The 25,915-nt window shown below is 46.0% G+C and overlaps 2 protein-coding genes across 2 annotated transcripts; both read right to left on the bottom strand.

Annotated features, from left to right (window-relative positions):
• Positions 1-710: 710 nt before the first annotated feature.
• On the bottom strand, positions 711-6,708 carry LOC146207936 (3'-5' RNA nuclease TATDN2-like). The gene is made up of 6 exons (XM_084577810.1): positions 6,334-6,708; positions 4,685-5,080; positions 4,099-4,268; positions 3,454-3,583; positions 1,910-2,122; positions 711-961 (listed from the first exon to the last, which is right to left on the bottom strand). The coding sequence occupies exons 1-6, from the start codon at positions 6,706-6,708 to the stop codon at positions 824-826; spliced, it is 1,422 nt and encodes a 473-aa protein (XP_084433936.1). The 3' UTR covers positions 711-823.
• Positions 6,709-9,734: 3,026 nt separating this feature from the next.
• On the bottom strand, positions 9,735-25,061 carry LOC146207935 (uncharacterized). Its single transcript, XM_084577803.1, has 5 exons — positions 25,008-25,061; positions 20,933-21,041; positions 15,579-15,670; positions 11,513-11,530; positions 9,735-9,857 (listed from the first exon to the last, which is right to left on the bottom strand). The coding sequence occupies exons 1-5, from the start codon at positions 25,059-25,061 to the stop codon at positions 9,735-9,737; spliced, it is 396 nt and encodes a 131-aa protein (XP_084433929.1).
• Between the last annotated feature and the right edge of the window lie 854 nt (positions 25,062-25,915).

Below are 25,915 nucleotides of genomic sequence, written 5' to 3'. Positions count from 1 at the left end.
GCGCGGGGAGGGAGACGTCTCTCCAATGTGTTGGAACTTTCTATGCGACGCCACGCAGGCTTCCGCATAGACAATAAAAACGTGCGCCGATTTCGTGACAACGTGACAGTAAATATTACATAAAAGCAAAAGATTAAAAACAGCCATAGACAGCCAATTAGGGACTGTTGTTTTTATACATGATGTTGCTTTCGGAAGCGACGGGACATACATAGCGGTAAAGGTTACATAAAAGCAAAATATTAAAAACAGCAGTAGTCAGTCAATTAGGGACATTTGTCATTATACATATTGCTGTCGGAAGCGACGTGTCAGACATAGCAGCAAATATTACATAAAAGCAGTAGTCAGCCAATTAGGGGCTGTTGTCATTATACACAATGCTGTCGGAGGCAACGTGTCATACACAGCAGTAAATATTACATAAAAGCAAAATATTAAAAACAGCGCACGTTAAAGATCCACAGGGGGTCGAAATTACTCTGTAGCTCTCCACTACAGCTCCCCTTTCTCTCTTTCCACTTTCACGCCCGCCTCCCTCCCTTCTGTTACGGCACGGGTCAGGTGTTCATAGAGCAAGTGTGACAGATACCGCGCCTTTCCCTTCCTGTGAACCAATTATTATTATTATTATTAAAAACAGCAGTAGTCAGTCAATTAGGGACTGTTGTCATTATACATATTGCTGTCAAAAGCGACGTGTCATACATAGCAGTAAATATTACATAAAAGCAAAACATTAAAAACAGCAGCAGTCAGCCAATTAGGGGCTGTTGTCATTATGCACATTGCTGTCGGAAGCGACGTGTTATAAAGGACTACCTTATATCCGGTAGATTCGGCGTGTGTTCCCGCGCACCGCTTTCAGTACGTCCTCCACTTCGATACCCCGAAGAGATGCAAGTCTAGTCGCCACATGTATGGCCATTCCCGGGTGAGATCCTTTCAGACGCCCGGACTCCTGAAAGAACACATTTAAGGAAAAAGGTCAGGCCAAGATAAACTGCGCAGTTGTTTGAGGATGCCGAAATGCATCTGCTAAGGTATGATGCTTGTATTTTGTGAAAATGAATTGACGGCCGCTATTCCGTCTCATTTGGAGGCCCAGTCTAATAGCCCTGTCACACGAGCAAAGTTAATGTCATTCCTATCGAATGACATTAGCATCTAATGTCATTATTCCCCTGCTACACGAGAAAATTTAATGCCATTAGGTTCGAATGACATTCTTCATCGAATGAATTTGGGGAACTCATTCGTATTCGATTGCGAATCGAATGTGTAGTCTTGACGCCAGATATGCAGCAAAAACAAGTAACGCAACAACATATTCTGCGCACAATGAAATTAAAGAAGTATATTTCTACAGGACAGCCAAAAGTAATGTTCTTCGCTTCAATTGTCGTACAGAAATGTTTTGATCAGCTCTAAAATGTTACACAGTGATTTCAAATGCCTTTTATTAGCACTGATGTTCCTTAAGTGCAGTATTTGTTTTATAGCTTATCGTAATTGCCACCATTTGCGAATGGCATTATAATTTAGCGTGTAGCACCGAAAGAAATCGAATGACATAAATATGCTTGTGTGACAGAGGCATAATTCTAATGACAATTTGATACAGCCGACACCAAACGCTGTATCGTCAGTTTCTGCGGGCATATCAGTGTAGCAGGTAATAAAGATGCGAATGAAGATAAAAATAAAAAAAAAAGCTAGTTTTTTGAGCAGTGGAATTATCTCTGAAGAAACTAGTGCGTGTAGCTAGGATGATAGGATACATAAATAAATGTGGCGTCCTCAATTTCACCACATATACAAGGAAAAAAGAACTGAAGCGTCCTAAGGCAAGACAGAAATTCAGAATTCAGGTACGCAAACATAGAACACAAATAAAAGTAACACTCACAGACTTTGGAAGGAAATACGGCGCATCCGTTTCGATTAACAACTTGTCTAGGGGGATCCTTTGGGCAACCTCGACTAGAGCACCGGCGTCATGGAAGCCAATCAGTGGGGTCAGCCCCAGGCAGAGGTTGGGAAAGGCTCTAATCCACAGCTGCGCTTCCTCCCACCCACCGGTGAAGCAGTGTCGATGGATCGGGTAGTCCGTGGGAACCATCTGTGGAAGGCGAAGTTAATGATTTCAACTCATTAGTAACGGCAAGCTGTTAAGAGCTATGCTCTAAAGTGCGCACACTGAGACAGTAAATGTGCAGCTGGGTTGGATGTAGTAACGAAGAAACTGCAATCACAATCTCTGAGCAGAATTCGGGACGAATGTTGTGTAAGTCGGATGTTTAGGAGTTAGACTACTATAAGCTACCATAACTGACTGCCATAACCACACCAGCGCACCCGTTGAAGTGAGTACGTGGTCACAGAAGATTACATGGCCCATGCGCAATGGTTTCCACTGCTGAGTGTCGCCGTGTTTTGCAACGCAAGGCGCGATATTGTCGAATCTGGCAGATATTACCAAAATGCTTCCAACCAAAGAGCTCGGAGGCTAATAGCATGATTACATATTAAATGAAAAAAATTGATAGCTGCCAGTCGCGGTCACTGGCAAAATGTTTTAAAGCGCAGCTCTTTGGCGCCCGTTCCTGCGTTTCGCGTCGTCGTCGCCCCTGTAGCGGGGCAGCGCGCGCTCCTCCCCCCCCCCCCCCCCCCCCCTCCTCCGCGGCGGCGACCGCGTATGTTCTCCGTTTGCTGTGCGCGATCTTGCCACCACCGGTCGCCGCGCGTGTACCCCCTCCCCCGTCTTCCTGCGTGGCTGCGACGGTGCGTGCATCCCTAGCCGAAATGCATAGCCACGTTGTCTTGACTTGCTAGCGGCATCAGTCGTTGCTATCTCTTCGCCGCGCAACGTTCCTATGGGCCCATGTGCCGCCTTCCGATAACTTAATCGCACTCTTGACTTCTCCGATCACAAAGCTTCCTTCATGGCAATCAAGAACTACTAATGGAATGTTTCTTGAAGGAATATGAGTGAAAAATGAAAAAAAAAAAATTGTCTTTAACTGTACGTATATGTCTTGTGCGAAATCTTTGCCTCAATCTATCGAAAACGTGAACCAACTGATGAGCTGCGCTCAAATTTCGCATTAGGAAGCAGCGTAATCGTCGGCAATTTTTTTTTTTTGTTAAAGCCAGAAGCCTTATGTTATAGTAAATGTTTAAAATAGTAGTGATTACCTACTATGTTAAAATAGCAGTAATAGTAAAATAGTAGTGATCACCTTACTACAGTTGCCATGATTGGCCTGCTTTCTGTCGTTAACAAACACTTGTATTATAAATCTGCTAGAGCCGCCTATATTTTAAGGAGTCAGTTTTCAAGAATTATGGTTCATCAACACTGAAACATCCTGCATATGAGATGCCAATGCTAGAATGCTTACTGTTGGAAGGTTGCACTCAAGACGAAAGGTATCAAGTAGGGCTACTTACCTCTTTGAGAATCTTAAGTGTGTCAGAACTGGAACCTCTCGAGTGAATGATCAGTGGCAGTCGCCCATTCATGGCCAGCCGCAGCTGTCGACGGAACACGCGCTTCTGCTGCTCGTGCCCGCAGTTGTTTCTGCAAAAAAGGAAGTTATGCGATCGGCGTGCCAACGAGTGCGTCATGCAAGCAGAGCAATGAGCAGGGGCCGACTCCTGCATGGGTTAACGGTAGAGTGTTCCGGTTTTCAAAAATATCTTATAGCTGCATGGGTACCACACTACTCGATAACTTGGATGTCTAATAATGTATGTTCAATATTAGTATAGTGACACAATCCCGCAATTCTGCCTCTGCAAGAACATCTAATTCAGATCTGCGCAAACATGTTCTTTACTGTTCGAAAAATTATCGCGGTGTCCGGGTTAAGTCCCCCGTTTTAGACGATATTAAAAAAAAATAACGCCTGTCAAAGCTACTGACACACATCAAGGAAGTGAAGGCACTCTAAAAAGTACATTAATTATACTTGAAAATGACACAAGGCACATTATACCACACAACAAGTTTACATGAAGTATAGCAACAATACGTTACGTGCTTTCTACATTTAATGCTTGCTGTTCACGTGATTGGAAAGAGAAAGCACTCACTTATGAGAGTAGTCCAGGCCTATCTCGCCCAGAGCGACCACCTTCGGATGGTCGAGGGCTTGGATCAGATACTCGTCCACTTCTTCTGTGTATTGGCGAGCCATGTGAGGGTGGCAGCCAAATGCTCCCCACACGCCTTCTTCGTTCAGGATACGCTCCCAGATGTGGCGCTGCACATATGCACCATTGTGAATACAAAACAAACAGAAAACGAGTGCACACCGATGCCAATCAGAATATCCGAATGACAGTACGTTATCAAATCACAATAAGCTAAGGTAGAGCTGCCAAGCGAGATGCACATCTCTCAAGGATTTCACACTGCCGAGACAATGGAGCTTCCCTTAATAATTCGTATTGTGAACGCGGTGCGAAGGAGGAGCAATAAGAGGAACAATAAACAATAAGTACACTCTTAATCTGGTTCCACATAGGTTCCATTTATAAGTGGAACACTTTTAAAAGTTCTGCTTATAACTGGAACCTATGTGGAACCAGATTAAGACTGTACGAAAGTGTAGCGTAGCAATCTAGTATGCGCCTCGTGAAAGGAAGCAGTCTCGTATGGATGGCTGTGAAATAATACCTTCTTGAACGTCATAGGGTCGCAGAAGTTGGCTACACAGCCGTCGTAGCAGACTGGAAAAGTGTCCCGGTGCTTGGCGCGGAACTGGGCGTAGGACCCGCGGTGACCGACTTTGTTGAAGATGAAGTCGAGGTGACAATGGGTGTCTATGAGGCCGACGGGTGAAGACAAATTGTAGGGCCACTGCTTTGCTGGTGCTGACGTAACTGCAGAAGGTTTCCGGACCACTTCTGGCCGTGCGGTATCAGGAGCGGCGGCTTTCTTGCAAAGCACTCCTGCTGTTGTCTCTGCCAAAGATTGTGATGGACGAGACATGCGTTTGTGCTGGAAAACATCTGCCGGATCCTCGATGTGATAGCAGCTGACTTGCAGAGCATAAGCGTCCGCTTGTTCGTCCTGTGAGATGAAAAATGGCGAATACAGATTTTGAGAAGGGAACACGAAGTGAATTGAACCAATAGTATGTCTTAAAATATTGCGCATCTTAAAATACATTCTATATAACACACGCCGTGCCTATACCCCATTCAACTAAATGAAGGCGAAACTGAAAGCGGAGCACGGGTGTTAGGTGATTACATTATGCAGGCTGTAAAAAGAACAGTTGCGCGGGAAGCAGGTTGTGGCTCGCCTCGCTGACGAATTCCTCGGGGATCTGTAGCGACGTCAGCAGCAAAGCATATTCTGCCTCACTGAACCTGAACATCTGCATAAATTTGCTTGAAATCGGATCTATGCGTTTTATATACAATCAGGCCACAGTCGAGCAGGTTACAGCGTGGCGCAGTCTGAGGGAACAGATAGAACGTCATCTTCTCAATCTCTTTCTACAAAAAAGCGCCGTGTAGGAGCTCCTCACGAAGTATAATATATGTGGCATATAGCAGCTGTTTACAGTGGCAGTTACTCTGCGATTGTAGACACACACACACTAAAAATCCCCACTCGCGAGCGAACTTGACAAGGTGAGAAACCACAAAACCGGTTGGTGGATTGGCCGACTTCGACTCAGTTTGATAGCAAAAAAAAAAAAAAAAAAGAAGAAGAAGAAAAGAAGCCTTGGCAACAGAAATTGCAAGAAATATTTTGAAATTTTCTAGATATGAACGTTTTAAAAAAGTAGACCAGAGAATTTAACCACTTAAGTCTTTGTGTTTCCTTAATGGCCAATATCATTGTCAGAACTCACGTACACATAACCGATTGCGAATATTACCTTTTCTAAATGTTTTTTTTTTTTTATAAACGAAACATCACCTGAGGTTCTCAACACGGCTGTCAAAATATATAACCAATCCTGATAAAGTAGAATTGAGATTCGTTTTTTTTTTTATACGTGGCTAAAGCTGGCTCGGACGCCTTGTGGATGGTGAAAAACTGCGAATAATGGCTTAAAAGCGCGCTGCTCACTCCAAGTCCAATGTTAAGTTGAATCTGCAACGAAACATCAGTTACCTAATGTATCTGACTGTGGGTTGCTCTCTTCTAATTTTCCTCCTGATAGGCGGCCTCTTAAGCGCAGCGCACACTTGAAACTTTGGATACGTCCCTTACGGAATGCGAACTGGGATGGGAAGAACAGACTACGTACATCAGGTAGCCAGGACATTTTGCGCAAAACCGCAGTTGAATCACTGAACGCTGCTCACCTTGTCGGCCTCCAAGCAGTGCGCCCTGTAGGTGCTTGGACCCCGCCACGTCAGAGACCTTCTCAGTATGTACCGTTGATAGCCGGGCAACGTCTCGAGAGGGTGTTCCTCACGAAATGAGTGAGGCTGCTTCCCTGCAGGTGACTCGGCTTCTGTCGAGGGCTTTGTGTCATGTCCAGGTTGTCTTTGGGGGGTACTTTCAAACTCAGGCGACGACCACGGCAGAACGGGAGATGTGACACCCAGCCAAAGGTCTTCTTGTGAAGGACAACGCCGGAGCAAGTCTTTGCAGTCGTCCAAGGAATCGCAATCGCTGCCCGATTCGGAAAAAACGTCGTCCATCCGGGGTTCTGTTCGTGGCTGGTAGACCGCCATTGTTGTAAACCTGCACAAGGGTTTTACACATGTTTTAAGTTCATCTTTACATGATGAAAGACGTTAAGGTCACGTCACAAGTAGAGTACGTAGGACACAGTAGAAGCTCAGAGCCTGTAGAGTCACATGACTACTTCAACCATAAAGAAACAATAAACAACTAGAATCATAACACGTTTCGTCTCCAAGTTTTGCAGTTGCCTGAGGTGATAGACCAGATAGACCGGCGTTGCGAGGTCGGAAACTCAATACACATAGAACAGTGCTAAACTGAAGTGCTGCTTAGGACTTTAATTTTGCGGGGAAAGTACGTTCTCCGCTTGTCGCTGCATCACTGCAAATTACGACGGAACTTGCGCAACGGTAGAAGAATTGTCTCATATAGTTTCTTCTTTCCGCGTCTGCATAGTTCGAGCTAACTCTTTCGAGCAATATGCCACACTCGCCGTCCATGCAATATTTAGTAAACATGTTTCACGTCTTGTTAATCGCTTTTGTTGTGATACAAAAGCGATTAACAAGGCGAGAAAAAAGACGAGGTGAGACGACTACGCTTAGTCGTAGTAGAAGAAGTTCTTCGTGCATATACTTACCCGTGCGAAGAATCCAGCACTCCGAGAAGATGTGTTGAGGACGTTCACCACGTGTCTCTTCACTTGAACCGGGACTCGTATAGAGCGGACCTCTGAACCACTGACTGCGGCTACTCGACAAAACGTCCAGGCCGTTTTGAAGGTTGTGGAATGCACGTGTGCACGGGGGAGGAGGACGAGATAAGCGCATGTGTGAGGGAGGAAAGAGTTCTTTGTGAAGGTGGTCACTTCACCAACCCTCCTCTCTTTTTCTACTGCCTCGATCAAGGAAGTAGGTCAGACAGGACCCCTTTTCATGTTTAGGCCACTTATGACTCATCGTTATCAGTAAGTTGGTTCACCACAGAAAATACCACCCATACACTTTTTTCTTCAAGGGCTACATGAGGATATAGCTGCGCTGCCTCCCTCTTTTTGTGTGTGTGCGTGCCTAGTTTTGAGGGGCGTGGTGGATTCGGCATACTTTTCAAGTAATAAGATTCCCTGTACTATTCCCTGTAAGCTGTGCTGCCTTGGAAAATAAGGATGCTACCGGTTTTCGGCAAATCCAGAGACTGCAGGGGTACGAGTTAATTCTTGAGGACACATAGCTTTGCCTTTCCCTGTATCCTCTGGTTAACAGTCCCCGTTTAGCTTATGCATGCAAAGATGCGAGGACAAAGGAATGTTTCCTGCACTAAGGTTGATATCGGTACATCGCAAATGGACCGGCCGATTCACACGACGGACCGGCGGACCGCGGTTTGCGCATCACGTGTTTCCACGTCACTGCAATTTGGTCTGTGGCCTGATGTCGTCATGCAAACTCGGCGGACCAAAAGAGGAAACGGCGCGCACGACGAACCAAAGTTTTTAGACTACTTGAATGTGATCGACAACGCTGGGAAGTCACCTACCCCCCTCGTCTCTCTAAATACCCTCCTGCACCCCTCCACACTTGTAGCCCGAACAATGAAAGAATGCCAGGAAAGGAATACAAAGGCTCGGTGACTGCAGCTCTGCAGAAAGCAGGGGAGCTCTGACTGATCCAGGATCGTGCCCACTATAATAGGTAATTAAAGTGTGAATGTGCTCCTACCTGCATCTGGCCCCTGCGCCCTTATAACAGATAATTATGCTCCAGCTGTCGCCCTACAAATTCAGGAGATTAGTTGGGAGGGGAGCAGGGCGCATGGATAGTGTGCACGGTCCTGATGTCGCATCTGCCTTTTGTAATGCTACAGACAGGCTGAGACAGCTTCTGAGACGGAGTATCAGATGTCTGGCTGAGGACGCCTTTGCAATGTGCTTTGAAAAAAAAAAAAAAGAAAAGGTAGGACTACCTTGGCAGTGAGAGTAAAAGTGGACTCATCCGCTGATCTGTTTCTGCCACCAGTCTTTGTGGCGGATGACGCGTTTTATATTGGTAGGAACTTGATGAAACCATATCGACGGAACCACCCAGTCAGATGAACAGAGGATATTTAATTACTGACAAAATTGAAAAGTATTTCCTCAGACAGAGAACGCATGACAATGAACCTTGATCGTATCACAGCTTTAGGCAGTGCTATTCTTAATTCCTGTAATAAAGCACAAAATTTGTTTCTACAGATGTTTGATTTTACCTTTCGGTTTTCAGTTTGGGCCGTACAAAACTTTGGAAAAATGAGCGGGCTTTATGAGTCGTCCAGCCTACCTATTTATCTTGTCCAGAGACACACATGCATCTGAAAAAGTCTGGTTTTACCGAGCACTTGTTTTCTTTTTTTTTTATTTTTGCAGATTTTTAAGAGCTAGAAGGGTCGTGGAAAATGCCTTCGAAAATTTGGCCAACCGTTTTCGCGTTCTGCAAACTGTGATAACCGCGAAGCCGGAACGAGTCGTTTCCATTGTTAATGCACCTTGTGTGCTGCACAATATGCCGTGCAAAGATGCGCAAGCTAGCGTTGCCCAGAGCCGTGAAGTGCCGTGAGGGTCCAGCTTCTTCGGCTTCTCATCATCCCGTGGTCGCGAGTGTACCTGTGGTGCATCTGTGCACGACAAAATGTGCACCTACTTTTCGCGCAGAGGTGTTGTGCCGTGGTATCGAAAATCGTCGCATGTGGGCCCAATATCCTCAAAGCCACAAAGAAAGTGAACTGCGAGACTTAATTGTGTATCTGCGAGAAAGAACTCAAGCAAATGCCTCAATTGTTTGCACCGCACAAATCCGCCAAATAAAGGAAAAAAAGAAACATAAAGTTCTAGCCTGGTGCATTTATTCTGCTTCGAAGTGCATTTCTAGCACGTCAAGGATGCCCTTCTGGCAGCGAATGAATCTTACACCTGATCACTGCACCAACACATTTTGCGAAATGTGCAAGAGCATCGTTGTCTTCCGCTGGCTGCACTGCACCCGAAATGGTTGCTAGTATGCGCTCGGCGCTTCTCCCACATGTCTACACACGTGCCTTATTTTGCCCTTTTGGCCATGGGTGGTTGCAGCTCGTTGAGTCGAATATAGTGTGGGTTTCTGGCCGCCTGAGCACTCTCTGGCTGAACATCAGGGCCGCCTTTGTCCAAAATGATATGGAACTGCAAAGAGCAATTACAGAAATATAAAGCTCGAGCACTCAGCCAAGCGGAGTGGGAGGCCGATCTGGCCCACACGGGTCTCTCTGAGCAGCGCAGCCTGCTCACTAGGGCCCGGGAGGCAGCCCAAGCCAGTGGCATCCTGGACTGAGGAAACCACCCACGCTGTTCCGTTAAACAATTAAAGGTTAATTTCTCTCTCTCTTCGTCCAAAATGCCCCCTGGTGCTTCCTCGCTGCACTCTCCATGCTAAAATGGGATGGCATATCTCCATGTGCTCACAACTTGAATATTGGTTTATATTTGCAGTTTTTAACATCTCCAAGCGACTCAGATGGACGCAGATATCAGAATAGGTGCCAGCCCTGTCCACGGCAAATTTTATGTCATTTCCATCGAACGACATTTGGTCAAAATGATATTTGTTTGCTGCCAAACGAGAAAATATAATGACATTCGATGAAAATTACGTTAGGTATTTAATGAGTTTGAGGAACTCATTCAAACGCTATCAACGATGATATGAGTTATCTCGCCACCAGACTCGGCGAAAATATACGCCCAAAATAAACTTCAAAAGTACCACAGGCATTATAGTCCTACTGTGCATGTAATATTTTGTAGCTAGTTATTAAATTATGTGAAACATGCCAAATAGCATCGCAAAAAAAAAAAAAAAAAAGCTTCAACCCTCGCTACCAGCCACCGCACTCTGTGCGGGGGGCAATGGCCGCTGCTTAGCGGTTCCCTTTCACAGGCACAGCAGTTCCCTTTCGCCACCGTCTGGAAAATATGTTAAAATCGGCTTATATTAAATACGCGCTTGGATAAAGGAATCTCAAAAAAGCAATCTTTACTGAGTATCGTTCATAAATACCAGAGTAATTTTCTGCTCACAGCCCCGTAGCAGCCGCAGCGCTTGTGTGAGGCAGCTCATCCAATCTCGTGGTTCACGTACGCAGCTCCGCTGCTAATGCGTAGCCGAAATGACACCCTCTGTTTACTGTGAGAAAATTTATGACGCAATTGAAATTATTGTAAAGCAGTTTCACGAATAGGCAACTGACTATTTCCAAAACGCCGTCCGCTGTGGCTTCGAAGCGAAACCGTTAGGCCTAGCTACGACCAGGTCGTAGCGCTCGGCCAAAGCGTCCTCGTTCACCGCTCTCGCGGGCAGCACCGTTTTCGTTAAGGTCGCGGCACCGGGTGTGGCAAGTGATGCGATTTTGTCGTCTGCTTTCTTGGTGAGGCTGGGGTCCGGCACTTTTCGACGGGCATTTACGCCGAGCAAACGGTCTTGCGAAGACGCGGATCGACGGGCCTGCCTTGCGCGACACTGAAGGCTGTGCACACAAAATTACGGAACAATTCCTGTGCTCAGAGCAACACTTAAATCAATTTGGCCAAGTCTTGGGGCACTAGGGACTTCACTCTCACCTTTTTAGCTGGCTTTTTCTGACAAGATGAGAAAATACTGTTAACGGGCAAGCCACATCTTTGTCGTAGGCGGTCATAGATAGAACCTACAATCAGCGAGGTAGACACCAGTTCAAGAGTAACTTTATCGCTGCTTCCTCTCTAAAATTATGAAAAATAAAGTTGCGCCTGTAAAAACTGCAGAACTGATATTAGCGACGTTCCGCATTTCATTCACTTACCTCCTTAGCCGTATTGTTCTGAAAAATGAAAAAAAAAAAAACACTTTCAGTGGTTCACAAATACTTTTTCGTGCCATCTGCTTCCAAGAAGACACTGTTCCAACTAGCGTGTGTGCACCTCTAGAGCAATGACGTCCAGTTGTTTTTCCTCACGAAATTATGGGGACACACCCGCGCCTGCGTAATCATTATAAATAGAAATGTCGACGTCTTGACATTATAGTTAAGTTAATTCAGTTACAGTTTCAGCAGGATCCTTCTGAAGAATGAAAAGAAAACATTCAGTTTAATTAGCGCGTTCAGCGGAATAGCGTCTGCTGGGTTTTGCAACCCGCAAAAGAAATAAAAAAGCAAAACAAGAACAACATAGAACTGACATCTGGAAGTGGACATCGAACCGTCTGCCTTCTCCTAGCGCTGAAAACAGAAAAACAAAAACACAAAAATGGCACATGGAAAGTGGACACCGAACGGACTATCCCCTCCCAGCGCTGCAAACGTTTTTTCTGCATAATCCGATTCCCTTCAAGTCAGCGAGCGTTCTGGGACTGGAGATAAATCCCTCTAAGGCCTTCATATCGAATAGCGGCCCGTTCAGAACGCAAACGGAAACATGAACAGATTCCGGGGTCATTGCTCTCTGCCTATATGTGACGAGGCCTGCTGTCATGATGACGATTTAGCTGCCATTAACAAGGTGCTTGGCCGGCACCAAAACAGTGGGATTTAGTTTTAACAACACTTGGTGCCTGCTAGTATACTCTATAGAAGAACATTTGCATATAACACAGTCATGGTAGATCGTTTCCAAAAAATGGAAGACTTGCAATCAACTGGGCCGAGACCATCGTATCATTTACAAGCATTGGTTGCAGCTCACATAATTATAGAAGCGAACCTACGTCCGTAAATTCAGTCCAACTCTGAATGGCAACTTCGCATCATGAAAAGCACTGCCTTCACTTGCCTCCTTTCTTCGATCCACGTGTTGAAAAAAAAATAAGGCATTAATGCAACCAACCACATCATGCTGTGATGCGGTTCCGAGGTCGGAACCTTGTGGTACAAAGATTGATATCCGATCGAAACGGTGAAATAATAAATACACTGTGGTGCATTTTTAAATTTCTGGCAGTTCATTTCTAACAACTAGCTGCGATCACCTGTTTGCGATGTGTGTGTATGTATATATATTGCCACATGGTGTCCCAGATGTTTTTAGGTGGCACCTGGAAGAAAAGGACGCCGAAGTTGTCTCGCGTGCTGTGCGCGGAACTTTGCCTGCTGGTTGAGCTTCGTCCCGTCGTCTTAGTCACATCTAGCCCTGTTGTCCGTGACAATATATATATATCTGCTATCCATATAGGACAAAGTACCCATATATCCTATAATGAGTACTTTGGTTTCTGTTCAAAGGGATTCGCTGCTGTTCACATTGTTGGTGCCAGCAAGAAAATGTTCTGAATAATGTTCATTCCAAGCAAAGGTGAGCAGAACTTTTCTCACACATCTACGGCGCACTGTTTGAAGGTTTAGCGCAGGAAGATACTTTATACGCCTCGTTTTTGAGTGACACAGTTTTCGAAAACTGTCATGCGGAAAATGTGCTGATCATGTAGACCTTGAATTTCGTCAAAAAAAAGAAAAAAAAGCTACATCAATTTCGATGTCACTGTTCAGCCACATTGAGATGGAACCAAAAGAATATATGCTAGGATAGTGAGATTGCAGCTGATAAAGTCGAGGGCTAATTGGAGAGAGATGGGGGATGCTTTTCTCCACCAATGAACATGGATAAGTTAACTGTGACGAAGCGGTGACATCAATCGTAACAGAGACTAAGAACATTTGCTGTGTGCGAGTAGAGAACATTGTCATGTCATGATGGCACCGTAATTTTACGGTCTCGTACATGAAATAAACAGAGTGGATAAAAACGTTTTCCTCACCCGGAAATATCTCTCTGACCCACAAAGATCTCGAAACATTTTATTTGAGGCAATCAGCAACCTCCTTATTATGCTTTCAATCTGTCCACATATGAGGACATCATGTCATAAGGTGGTCCACGTAATCTGCTTAAGTAGAAAGGAAAATAGTAATACTCTAAAAAGTACAGTACACTCATGTCAGAACAACATAACAGAAATTTAAAACGACAGGTTGATGATAGGCCTTGCACACTCCGCTGGTGCGCTGTGGAAGGACTCGAAGCACTCTTTACAGAGAGGGACGAATTGTGGCGACTGCAGAAGTACCTTGTCTGGCTACGGCAGGCAGGACTTCGACACAAATTGGCTTGCTTCTGGTTACTCTTGTTTAGAAAAGGCTGCCCGACGTCTCATATGTTTTCCAGAGATGCATGGTGGCGCCCTCTTTTCTGTATAGAAGCTGGCGCAGGCTCATATTGGATGAGCAGGCTCGTCACATCGAGCTCCGTGCTGGTTCAACGTGGTTTATGAGCTCCTTGGCAACACGAACTCGGAACTTAAGTTGGTTCATAGAGTGTTCTTTGCCTTTATTACATCTCCATATAATGTCGAGGCGTTCGCAATTGCCGAATTTAGTAGGTGGAAGAGCACTCTAATGTAACCCCTTTTGTTCCGGACGTTACTTCGGTACCTTATTTCGGTACTACGCTGAAGCCCCCAACCTCAACAGCACTTCAAAAAGTGCCGCTTCGCAGGGGAATAAAGGGCGCATTTTTAGTGTACAAGCGACCCACTAGATGGCGCATAAAGCCCGCGAGAAATTGGGGTGTTTCCAGTTGCATGGTGTTTCCCGCAAAACATTAAACCACTTGCTACAGATGACGAGAGACGAACTGTCAGAGAAATCTGTGGAGCGTAGTAAAGTAATGGTAGCGGCAGGATTGAATGATGTTTTGAACGTTGACGGGGCGAGAGTAGTGGAGCGGTTGGCACAGGGAGTGGGATATGTGCGTGTAGTAGCTTTCGGTACTACGCTGAAGCCCCCAACCTCAACAGCACTTCAAAAAGTGCCTTCTGTTACTCAGAAGGAACCCAGAGATTGAAATGGAAGTGGCCAGGGTCAACCAATAAAATTAGAGAATAAAGCCGAGAGATGCGATTCGAGGTAACAGATATCGGCAAGGAAGTACGTAGAACAGTCCATGACGTGGGATTTCAGCGAGATGGAATCCATTCGAAGAAAAATGTGGGCGCTGAGATCAGTTAGTGCCTGGCAAGTCGTGTGGTAGCCTTTTTAGGGGGTCCGCGAGAGTCCCCCCCTATATTACACCAATTCGCCCGTTTGCCTGTAGTTCCGAGCGTAGGGCGTCACAGTGGAGCAAAAAATGTGAGGCTAGAGACCACCTCCAGCCAGCCGACCAGAAGAATGCTGACACCGGATAACATCGACGACGGACTCTCTGGACAGTAGCGCCTTTAACGCTTTAATGCTCAATTCCCCCTTAAAAAGATAGCAAGGTTGGAAGATGCAATCTTCCAGTGCCATTCATCGCGTGTTTACAGAGCAATATTCAAATATCTTTGCGAAGACGAGATGAGCAGCAGATTGCATCTATTTACCAAATGAAAGGTGTTGACAGAACGACTGGCTAGAGTCCACAGAGAAGGACCAGTTAGTTTGCGACCGATGATGGTCATGACAGTCGCGTGCTGTTGCCATCGGTACCGTGCCTTTCGTATAAGTTGCTATGTCGCTAAATGATATGCAGGGCGGGTGAGGCTGCTGCGCTGCCTGTGCCCACATGGCGCATTCGGAAGCGGGTACACTCGTTGCGGTGAGGGAAAGACGGGTGCAGCATATTCGTTCGTCAGGAGGTCAAAATCTGGATTTAGTTCCTTAGTGGTGAGGGATTTTTTGCATTAACGCGGTTTCATCCTGCAGCTAGCTGCCTTGATTAACGCTGGAGAAGGTTGGCTCGTCGCTCATTAAAATTTCCAAAGAAATGCTTGCTATAGGCACTCATTGATATCACACGTAGAAAGTACAGCGATACATTAGAGTCAGATTGAATCAAACTAAGGTAGTGCAGTTGTTCGTTTTCTTTTTTTGTGTGTGTGTTAAAGAGGAAACATACCTTCAGCGTCCCGCGAAAAAGGATCAAATCAAAGGCCAAGCTCACTCCCGCCAGACCCATGATGATGGCGTCAGAGTTCTTGCGTCCATTTACTGTATTAAAAGAGGAAGTACGATGTCGCTTACGTTGCAAGCAGCATAAGGAGCAAGCGAAGAGGTACGGCCATTTTGTATTTAGCGTATGGTGAGAGGTAGGCAATAGCCAGAAATGCCTTTATATTCCATGTGTGGTTTCGAAAACAGTTCGCATGAATTTCAATGATGGTTCGACGTTTGAAGCTGCAAGGAAGAAGAGCGATATGACTAATGGGACGAACGTTGTATAAAAGAGCCATATGAGCGACGGCAGTTGGTGACAACATCCTCACTTTCCACCCGCTAGCGATGTCGAATAGTTGCCAACCTCTCTGTCTAAAGTTAACGCGCGAGGAAGCAGGGAATGATGAAGTGCATTAATAAACATATTGGCATATGCGGGAAAAAACTAACTGCTGCGTCACTTGCTCGTCAAAGTTAAAAAAAAAAAAATGTTTCCCAGACGTGTTATCGTTACTTTCTTCTCTCGGCTTGCAGCACCTTCACCGGCGATCGTTGGCGATCGCGGGTTGAACCGGCGCGGCGATAAGTTAGCAGGCAGTGTAATCAGTGTGGCGGCGCATGCTCAGATGCAGCCGTTCTCTAACCCGGCGTTATCGGCAGACGTTCCGCATGCAGCCGAAATGAGTCCTTCTGAGCGCTATAAATAGCCCTGCTGACAACTGTACCTAATTTGTTCAAGCTGGAGCGGATTCAGATTGTGTTCATGGCCATGCAGTATATTTGCGTAAAATATACATTATGATTGAAACATAAACTGGCGTGGTTGGACATATAACGACGTGTTAGCCACTAAATACTACTGCGTGATTAACTACAAAATTCGCCGAATAGTCTAAGAAATGATGACGTCACATGGTCACATGACATGGCCGAGCTTTGATTGGTCGTAGAGTATATGTCGTCATACGATTACGTGACACCAAAGTTGTCCACTAGGCTCCTTTCTGCAGTCCTTGTTCAAACGTTAAGTTAAGCTTTGTTAAGTCAAACGTTAAGCCGCAGATACAATAGCGCAGGTGCAGACTGACTGTAATTTTGTTTGGGAAAAGTGGGAATAGTTCTTGGTTACCGGGCTGTCTTCATATTTCCAATTTGACTCTGATGTTTTGCAAGCTTTCGAGTCACTAAATCTGCGCTCTCATTAAGCCGGGCAGTTGCCCTATCCTCATTCAAATGACAGGACGTGCAGCATTCAAACAGCGGCTCTTATTGACATTTTCCGGAGTATTTTGTGGTTCGTTGATGACATTGCTTTGCTCAGGTGATGAATTGCAAAATTCCACCAATGTCCCAGACAGGTAAAGCATAATCACAGGTCTAAAAATTAAAATGCAGAAAACTAAAGAAACGTTCAATAATTCTGTGAGTGTAACAAAAATTTAGAACAGGCAGCGAGGCGCTGGAAATTGTAAGCGAGTGAAATTATTTAAAAGTAGTAGTCGCCACAGATTCGCACCTCGAGATTGAAATGACTAGAAGGATAATACTAGATTGGAGCGCATTTGGGAGGCACTCTGAGATCATGCATGGTGTCCTATCAGTATTCCTCAGGATAAAAGTATATATAACATTGGTATCATACCTATGGTCACCTATGGGGCAGAAACGGAGAGGCTAATGAGAGGACAACATACTTGGGTCTGGGAAAGAAAAGATAGATGTACAATGATGAAACAGGAAAAAAAGAAGAGTGGTTCGGCAAGAAACGCAAGCTAATGAATATAGCTAAAATTAGCATATAAGGTAAAGTCGAGATAACCGATGGTCGTTATAAGGGTAACTGAATGAACTCCAAAAGAACGCAAGCGCAGCAGGGTGGCGGCAGAATGTTACGTGTGCGGATGAGAGTCAGGAGTCTGCATGAATTGTCATTTATTTATTTATTGAAACACTTATAATATTAGAACTTGTGACGGTGCACTAGGGACCTCTGCTGGCACCTGGCCCTACCACAGTAACAGAAGCCGAGGCGGGTGTTGGTTCTTTTGGCGTCGGCTGCCGTAAAAGTTAGTTATTAGTATTTATCGTAGCATTTAAGAGACGAACACAGAGAGATAAGAGGACGCAGTACTGGCGATAAGCTATGATATAGCTTTATTCTTTTATGCTATTATTCTTATAATGCTATTATATAGCATCAGCTCTGCCCCAAAGGGAATCACGGATGTGTCACATACGCAATCACTTTCCCTTTCTCTAATATGGAAACCTTGCAACATCTCTTTTGCTTTGTATCGCCGTCCTTGTCCCAAATATTTATTTCATGAAGCTATGGTTCACGCCCCCCGCACTGTGCGCAATAATTAGGCGAATGCGTCTCTCCTTCTTCATTTAATGTGAGCAAATGTTCTGTTTTGTGGTCTACAACACAATGACCCTCGCAGTCTTCGCGCAGTTCAATGGAATTTGATACGCGATATCGGTGCGACATCTCACGAACTGCTTGAAATGTTTTTTTTTTTCTTTTGAAGCTATTCTTTCTTGCATTGCGCGTGATACGCGAGCAAAGTTTGGCAAGCGTTTTTGCAGCGGAAAACGCTAGACGTGCACCATATCTATCTGCCACTTTTTAACATCGTGGGGCACCTTATGAACACGCGGCACTACTTCAGGTTTCATCGTAATCTTCCCTTCCTAGCGTTCGTTGGTTTCCAGAGTGGCTTCTTTTGGTCTTCTCAACTAGGGTGCGGCAACCGGCACGATGCCCGCGCAAGGAAATCGTGCTCAAGCAGCTTTTCAATCTGCTTAATCGAAGCTTGACGGCATAGCATGAAGGCACGATTCCACGAGAGCAAATGTAACTGTGTAAAGCACGAACTGATCTCAATCACATCCTTTGCGAAGGCCCTCAGGCTCCCTTTAGCGGAAGAAGCCAAAAGTCCTTTGGCCAATGGGAGGCCTTACTACTTAGCTCCGAAGCGGAGATTGATCTGACCTTCCGAATGGCTGAAGCCGCCACTAGGGTCCATGGACTCCTGGGTGCTGTCTAGGTGAGAAGGCTGAAACCTCGCTTGCACCTGTTCGACGGAAAAAGTGTTACAATCCAATCGAGCGTTCGCTGTCGTCGAGGCTAACACCATCCTGGGCGCGCACTGCGCCAGAATTTAAATATAACGGATGCCTGAAAAGATGCCGCCTGCGGACACTTTAGAACTTATAAAGCAATTGGGTATCTTGTAGTGCGGATATGATGCCCTCTGGAGGCACTGTAGTGCTTGAATCGCGCATCGAATCTGTGGATCGCCGATGATGGATGCAGAGTGATGTAGTAAAGAGATGATATAAATGAACCTATACATCGCCTGCTGTGTAGCGTTCACCCATCTACATTCCCTGGATTATGCCTCTAAACTGTTGTCCCCATTGCCAGCGTCCGCCAGCCCTCGCGGAAAGGGAAACTGTTGCATTTCAAGCGGTATCACGCTGTACTTCATCGCCCTGTCTCGCGCAACTCATGTGGCTTTATTCGTGGATACTAAGCAGCCTTGCAGACGGATGGAACTTTGTAGCTGGTCGCAGGTGGGCAAGTGCAATGTTTAATGCGAATTCATTTCTTGGTTCACGAGTAACGTCATCTAAGAATGCAATCAAAGCTTGTCATCAGTGGCTGTCACCAAATCGTGTTCACGTGTCCCAGGCGAGCGTGCTAACCGCTACCTTGTATCATCTTCATGCGAACGTGTCCGTAATTCTTGTTTTGCGAAGGGCGCTGGATGGCTTTGACGGAAATAAACGAACAAAACGTTAACAATAATTAGAATCGAATAAAAATAAATCATAAAACCTAATATGAAAAAAATCTGAAAAATAAATATCTAAAATAATTAAAAATGATGATGCGTCCAGTGTCGAAACATCCGCAGCAACAATTATCACGCTTTCCAATTTCTCCAGCGCAAGTTCTGCAGTGCTTTGAAAATTTTTCATTCATCGTGGTTTCGCATGTGCTTTCTCATTTCGCCTAAAGATACAAAGCGCCTCGCATTATGTACTCTCTTCAATTTCTGCGTATGCTTATTAATTTGTGGAAGCAAACCTCGGGGTTCGTACGTGCTCGAGAAGCGTAAGGCGTTATATCCCGTGCAGTTCTTTTGCATGTTTAAGGCCGGTATGAGTGGCTGTATTTACGAACTTTCCCCGACTGTGCGGGCTAACGTTATTCACGGCGCCTCGTGTTAGGCTCAGTGGCGCTACTACTCTAGGCACAAGTCACTTAATCGCCCCCCCCCCCCCCCGCCCCCCACCAGTACCAATAGCGCAAACGCTTCTTACGCAAAATAAAAAGAATCCCCAGATAGGTGTGTCAATCTTCCACAGCAGGTTCTAGCATACCTAGCACGGGCTGCCTATAGTTCGGCAGCACGTAATGCTTTTCAGTGATAGGTGAAGCACGCTTTGCAAGGCGCACACAAATCCTTGTTGCACTATTGTAAAACCGCCGCACCATCTTTGAGAGCTTGTTCGCTTGTTCTTTTAACGTTTTTTGTGCGCTAATACCGCTGCTTCTACCCAACCTGCTGTCATTGCCTGAGCGAGTACCTATGTGACGTTGAGAGAAAATAAAATATCACCCCCGTTTAGTTCCGATCCAGCGGCGCTGTGAGATCAGCTTCACTGAGGTGGTTAGTGTTAGGCCGTCGTTTAAGTACGTGATGTATAGTGTAATAGTCAACACAGAATTAGTCTAGAAGCCATTACCTGAAGCGCAAGCGCGCACTTTAGTTCCCGAGTGCCGTATCGCAACGCCTAATTCGTGCAACTGAACCGACGAAACCTGATTTGTGGCTACTACTATTTGCTGGTTAAACTTCTAGCAGTTCTGTTGACCTAAAACACCATTATTTGTCGCATTTTGCATAACCTAATGGAGTCGCGGATAGGCAGTCCTGAAAGTAGCTTCCTTGTACGCATATCAAAAGCACTATGCCAAGGTGCCTCTCCAGGGTATCAATGCATTGAGTAAACAGAAAAGAAAGGATTGAACTCAAACTAGCTTGTGCTATAGCATATACGGCTCTCAACTAACATGGCGTGACTAAAGTCCCTTGATAGCGTGGAAGAAACGCGAACTTAACAGCACGCGCGCGGCGAACGAGCGATGCCCCAAAAAGCGCACCGTGGGCAGCGCGCGGAGCCGGCGGGCGAGGATATTCGAGGAGGAAAACGCCGGAGGAGAGTGTCGCTACTTTCAAATTATGGGGGGATTAGGCGTGACTCATATTGCGACCCCTATGTCTCCCGATTAGAGCGACTCACCCCATTTGGAGATATCGTTGACATCCGGGATGTACGCGGCTGTTTTGTCTTGCCACAGTTTATCCTTGAAGCCAAGTAATTTGGATGACAGGCTGAACCCGTTCATGCACTGCAATGGGCATGCATTTAATCCACATGCATTTAATCCAACCGGGCACCGAAGCGAGTGCGATGGTTTCACGACAGTAGGTGTTAGAGGGAAATTAGTGGGAGTCTGGACAGGAGATCTCATGGTGTCTGCTTAGCAAGTAGCCCTGAAGGATAACTTCGCTGTCAACTTAAACGTTCTACGTAGCTTTGGCTCTAGAATTTGGGTATGTGTTTATATGATTGCCACGGATAAGCAGAGCGACGAGAACGAAGTTCTCGTGCGCGGTTCACTCGTGTTGTGCTGTGCTTGTGTGTTGTGCCCTTGACCTCTTAGTCTCAAACCTCGTATTTTATTTGGTGGAGGTGCGATGTACGTCAACCCTCTTCATTCTGCCCAGGGAGCGAAGCCTTCCGGTTGCTTTGGCATTCGGCCACGACTATTAGGAGCCTTGCGTCCGGGTATACGCCAACTTAACTTGACCCAACTGAACCTGCCACTCTACCCAGCTCCGTACTCAGCAATGTCCCAACACGATACGATCAGGAGAAACTCAGAACCGAACCAACGCACCACAAAACAAAATGTGTAATAAATTAATTAAATAAAACAAACGGTATCTCTGAAAGCTGATTGATATGTTCTCCCGGCGCGGACTTTAAATGGAGGAATGACCGCTCTTCCGAATGTCTGAAGCGGTTCGCCCTTTACAGATGTTTGTCAACCGGGCTGGTTAATATACATCGTATACGATGCTGATTATGTAGCCCCTCTGATAGCTCAACGCGTTACAGCAGGACAGCAGACACTGACTGTGTCAACATACTATACGTCGTCTGAAAAATTCTGCCCCTACAAAGATGATTTCCACAGAGGAAGGAGAACGTAGGACAGGCTCTAGCTATACCAGCCGCATAGAAAAAAAAATGTGACGGAAGTTACCCGCGCTTTCGCAATGGCTACCGGGATTATTTGGTCACGCATCGTCTCAAGCGTCGCCTGCATCAGTTGAGAATTCGCATTTTTATGAAAATGTTGCGTTTAGCCTTGGGTACAAGGTTCCGCAGACGATGCAAGTGAGCGTTGGTGTTCACTGTTCTGCCTTTATTTTATTGAGAATACCTTTGCCCGCGGTTCTAGAAGCCCGCTACAGTCGACGGCAGCCCGGCAGAATTAGAAATCATCTGCTCACCCTCATCTTCAAGGCACTAGTGTCGCTGGCGCAAGCGCGTGTCGCGTGAGCTTTTAGATAGAGGGAGCCCTCATGCACGTAAATAAAAATTTAAAATTAACGGCTTCTTCACAATTCTTTGCTTCATCCGTGGGACAGCTTTCTGCAGTTATGCAGTCAAGCATGGAGGAAGATACGAATTAAGAAGAAATCATTAAGCCGCATTTTCGAAGCAGGATGTGAGAGCTCCCCCTCGCTCCAATCGACGCGCCTTCAGCGTTTCCATGGTGTCAGGACGTCTTCGCATGGGCCGTGAAGATAAAGCGAGCAGACGATCGCGCATTGTCCCGGGACACCACCACCTGTCGCGGGCTTCCAAAACCGCTTCCGAAGGCATACCGAAAGAACTAAACACGCAACAGTGAAGCCCAACGCTCACTGTAGACCTTCAAAACGTAGCGCCATCCGCGAAATGTAAAAATTCAATATACATGTGAATTCCCAACTCTACCCATTCGGCATTGTCAACAACGCAGACGAATGGGTGATGCAGACGACGCGTGAGACGAATCGAATATCTGGGAATCTAGTCCTTCCCCAAGCACGTGACTTCCACCACAATCCTTTTTTAGACAACTCAAACTGCAAAGGCCCCTGCCAAGCTTTCCTCCTTACATGCAGTAAGGGTACAGAAGCGATGCTTTCTTTGGAGTGTTTACAATCCAAGCAGTCACGGAATATCTGGCCTCTTTGACGGTTTTGATGTACGTACTACTTTGGCCTTGAGAATACTACGCGCACCAGCAAGGAACATGTCATCTAAATATTGTCTCTCAATCTTTCGCTGCCTTGACGGCTTTTGTAAGTGAGCGCTCGAACTGTAATTTCTTCGTGAGACAGATACCACAAAGAGGGCTATGTTTTCGAATACACGCGTGCTATCTGCTGGTTACACATCATCCTTTTCTCAGTCGGCGCTACCTGACGATTGCTTGCGCGTGAGTCTGTTATTTTTTCTTTTTCAAGATTAAAGACCAGGCGCACAGCATAGCACCGAGGATCAATAGGGCCGAAACGAATAACAGCATTCTGCTTCAAATGCATTTATACAAAGGATATGTTTTCAGGTTCATCAGTCTAACGAAACGGAATGATCCAGTTGTCATTTCATCGCAGTGTGTGTGCACTCACGGGCGTACACAGGGATGAAGGGAATAAATTATAGCCGTTAAATGCGTTCCCCTATTAAATTAAGAAGTATTTGTGACGTTTTTCATTTTTTTATACATCTAACAATGTCAAAAGCTGTACGGAACACATCCAGGCTGTGCACTTCTGCTGGACCAGCCGCACCACGAGGCAGCTGAGTTGACAGCCATCATAAGTTCTCTCATTTTTAAAAATCACTACAATACTGAATTTATGTGCTGTGCTCTTTCTGTAAAAACAAAATACGTCGAATTCAGTTGTCTTTGCAACAATTAGGGGGTTATGATTTGCGACTGCACAAACGTTCAGAGCCTAGATTTATAACTTTCATACTGGATCACAAAATATTGACAAAAACATAAAAACGATACATACCTTGCCCGCTTCCTCACAATGCTGTAGACTGGATAATATACATGAAGAATACACAAGTCTAAGCAGTATAAGAATGAAAAATTAAAAAAAAACCACGGCATTAAGTAACAGTATAGCGTCATTCTTGTCTCCTCAAGGTAAATCAAAAAGATATATACCTTGCCCGCTTCGTCACAGTGCTGTAGACTGGATAATTTACATGAAGAATACACAAGTCTAAGCAGTATAAAGATGAAAAATTAAAAAAAAAAAAAGCCACGGCAATAAGTAACAGTATAACGTCATTCTTGTCTCCTCAAGGTAAATCAGGCCAGAACATCTTCCTGTGGAACCTGATACGCTCGATTGTTCTAAGTTTGTAGCGGAGTATGGACCAGAAAAGGGCTCTCTAATATTCGTCAGGTAGTGCTTCCCGCTGCCGGAACTACTATAGGTGTCGATTCGGGTGTCACCTCTTCCGCACCATACAGGATGTCACTGAAGTTGCCGTCAAAATTGCGTAAGAAATTCCTCAAAAGGAGGTCTGCAGCCCTCGTGAACTGAAGTTAAGCTTGCGTTCTCGAGCGCGCAAGAATGTAAAGGCTTTTTGATGGTTTGGTTTGGTTTGCGGAGCTTAACAGTAGGTGTGCCAATCCTCCACGGCAAGTTCTAGCATACCTACTTTCATATGGCAGCATACCTATCATGTGCTGCCTATGGTTCGGCAGCATCTATCGTTTTGCAGCAATAGGCGAAGCACGCTTTGCAAGGCGCACACAAGTCCTTGCACTATTGTAAAACTGCCGTACCATCTTAGAGAGCATGTCCTATAATATAATAATAAGAATTGGTTCACAGGAAGGGAATGCCGCAGTATCGGTCACGCTTCTTCTGTGGACACCTGAACTGCGCCATAAGGGAAGGTTTGGTTTGTGGGGTTTAACGTCCCAAAGCAACTAAGGCTATGAGAGACGCCGTTGTGGAGGACTCCGGAAATTTCGACCACCTGGGGTTCTTTAACGGGCACTGACATCGCACAGCACACGGGCGCCTTGCTTTTCGCCTCCATTGAAAAGCTACCGCTGAGGCCGGGATTCGATCCCGCGTCCTTGGGAAGAGTAGTCGAGCGCCGTAACCACTGCGCCACCCCGGCGGGGTGCTTATTGAAGGAATCATATGACTTCCCACGCTTGCTCACTAGCGCACTGCAACATGTGAAGCCCCACAGGCACGCCTAAGTAAGATGCACTTACGATGCACACCATGGAGGTCAAAAGCAATGTAGCTTTCGTGCTTCTGCGGCACATGCTTTCTGTCCAGACCAGTCTGAAAGAATAATGATGATTGGTTCACAGGAAAGGAAAGGCGCAGTATCTGTCACACTTGTTCTGTGGACACCTGGACCGCAAAATAAGTGAAAGGAAGAAGGTGGGAATAAAAGCGAAAAGGAAGGGGTGCCGTAGTGGAGGGCTGCTGCATAATTTAGACCACCTGCACACGGACGCCACTTCATTTCGTCTCCATCGAAACGCAGCCGCCGGAGGTCGGGAACGAACCCAGGTACTCCGGGACATTAGTCAGGTAGCAGTCTGCAAGACGCCAGTATCGTATTGTTATTATGACGTGCTTTGTACGGACGTGGGGGGGGGGGGGGGGGTATTTACAGGTATCGGTCCAAACAGGACTGCGGCGAAGCGTACAGACGTCCCTCTGCCCTTGGTCTTTTCTTCACCAATCTACCCGACCGTTCATCTGCGAAGGCACGTGACAATATCATGATAAATAAATTGGTTCACAGGAAGGGAAAGGCGCAGTAACTGTCACACTTGCTCTGTGGACACCCGAACCGCGCCGTAAGGGAAGGGAGGAAGGTGGGAATGAAAGTGGAAAGAGAGAAAGAGGAGCCGTAGTGGAGGGCTACGGAGCAATTTCGACCACCTGGGGATCTTTAACGTGCGCTGACATCGCACAGCACACGACGCCTCTTCGTTTCGCCTCCATCGAAACGCAGCCGCCGCGGTCGGGTTCGAACCCGGGAACTCCGGCACAGTAGACGGGCGTCTTACCACTGCACCACCCCGGCGGGGCCAATATCATGATGCTGAAAACTGTCTGATGTCCGTACACATTTAAAAATTATCCGCAACAAGCGGCGAAAATG

Source organism: Amblyomma maculatum, chromosome 1, assembly GCF_055883805.1.
Source record: "Amblyomma maculatum isolate TAMU_Amacu chromosome 1, ASM5588380v1, whole genome shotgun sequence".
In the NCBI taxonomy this organism is placed as follows: domain Eukaryota; kingdom Metazoa; phylum Arthropoda; class Arachnida; order Ixodida; family Ixodidae; genus Amblyomma; species Amblyomma maculatum.
This window is presented reverse-complemented; position numbering and strand designations above follow the sequence as displayed.

Bases quoted from the DNA above. Each gene is read 5' to 3' on its own strand.
- LOC146207936 (XM_084577810.1), bottom strand. From the start codon at position 6,708: ATGGCGGTCTACCAGCCACGAACAGAACCCCGGATGGACGACGTTTTT. The intron at 5,081-6,333 runs GTGAGCAGCGTT...TTCATCTCACAG, and splicing joins ACTGCTTGGAGGCCGACAAG to GACGAACAAGCGGACGCTTA. The intron at 2,123-3,453 runs GTAAGTAGCCCT...CGCCTTCCACAG, and splicing joins CACTTAAGATTCTCAAAGAG to ATGGTTCCCACGGACTACCC.
- LOC146207935 (XM_084577803.1), bottom strand. From the start codon at position 25,061: ATGTGCCGCAGAAGCACGAAAGCTACATTGCTTTTGACCTCCATGGTG. The intron at 21,042-25,007 runs GTAAGTGCATCT...TGCCCATTGCAG, and splicing joins TGACCTCCATGGTGTGCATC to TGCATGAACGGGTTCAGCCT. The intron at 15,671-20,932 runs GTGAGTCGCTCT...CTTTTAATACAG, and splicing joins CAACGATATCTCCAAATGGG to TAAATGGACGCAAGAACTCT.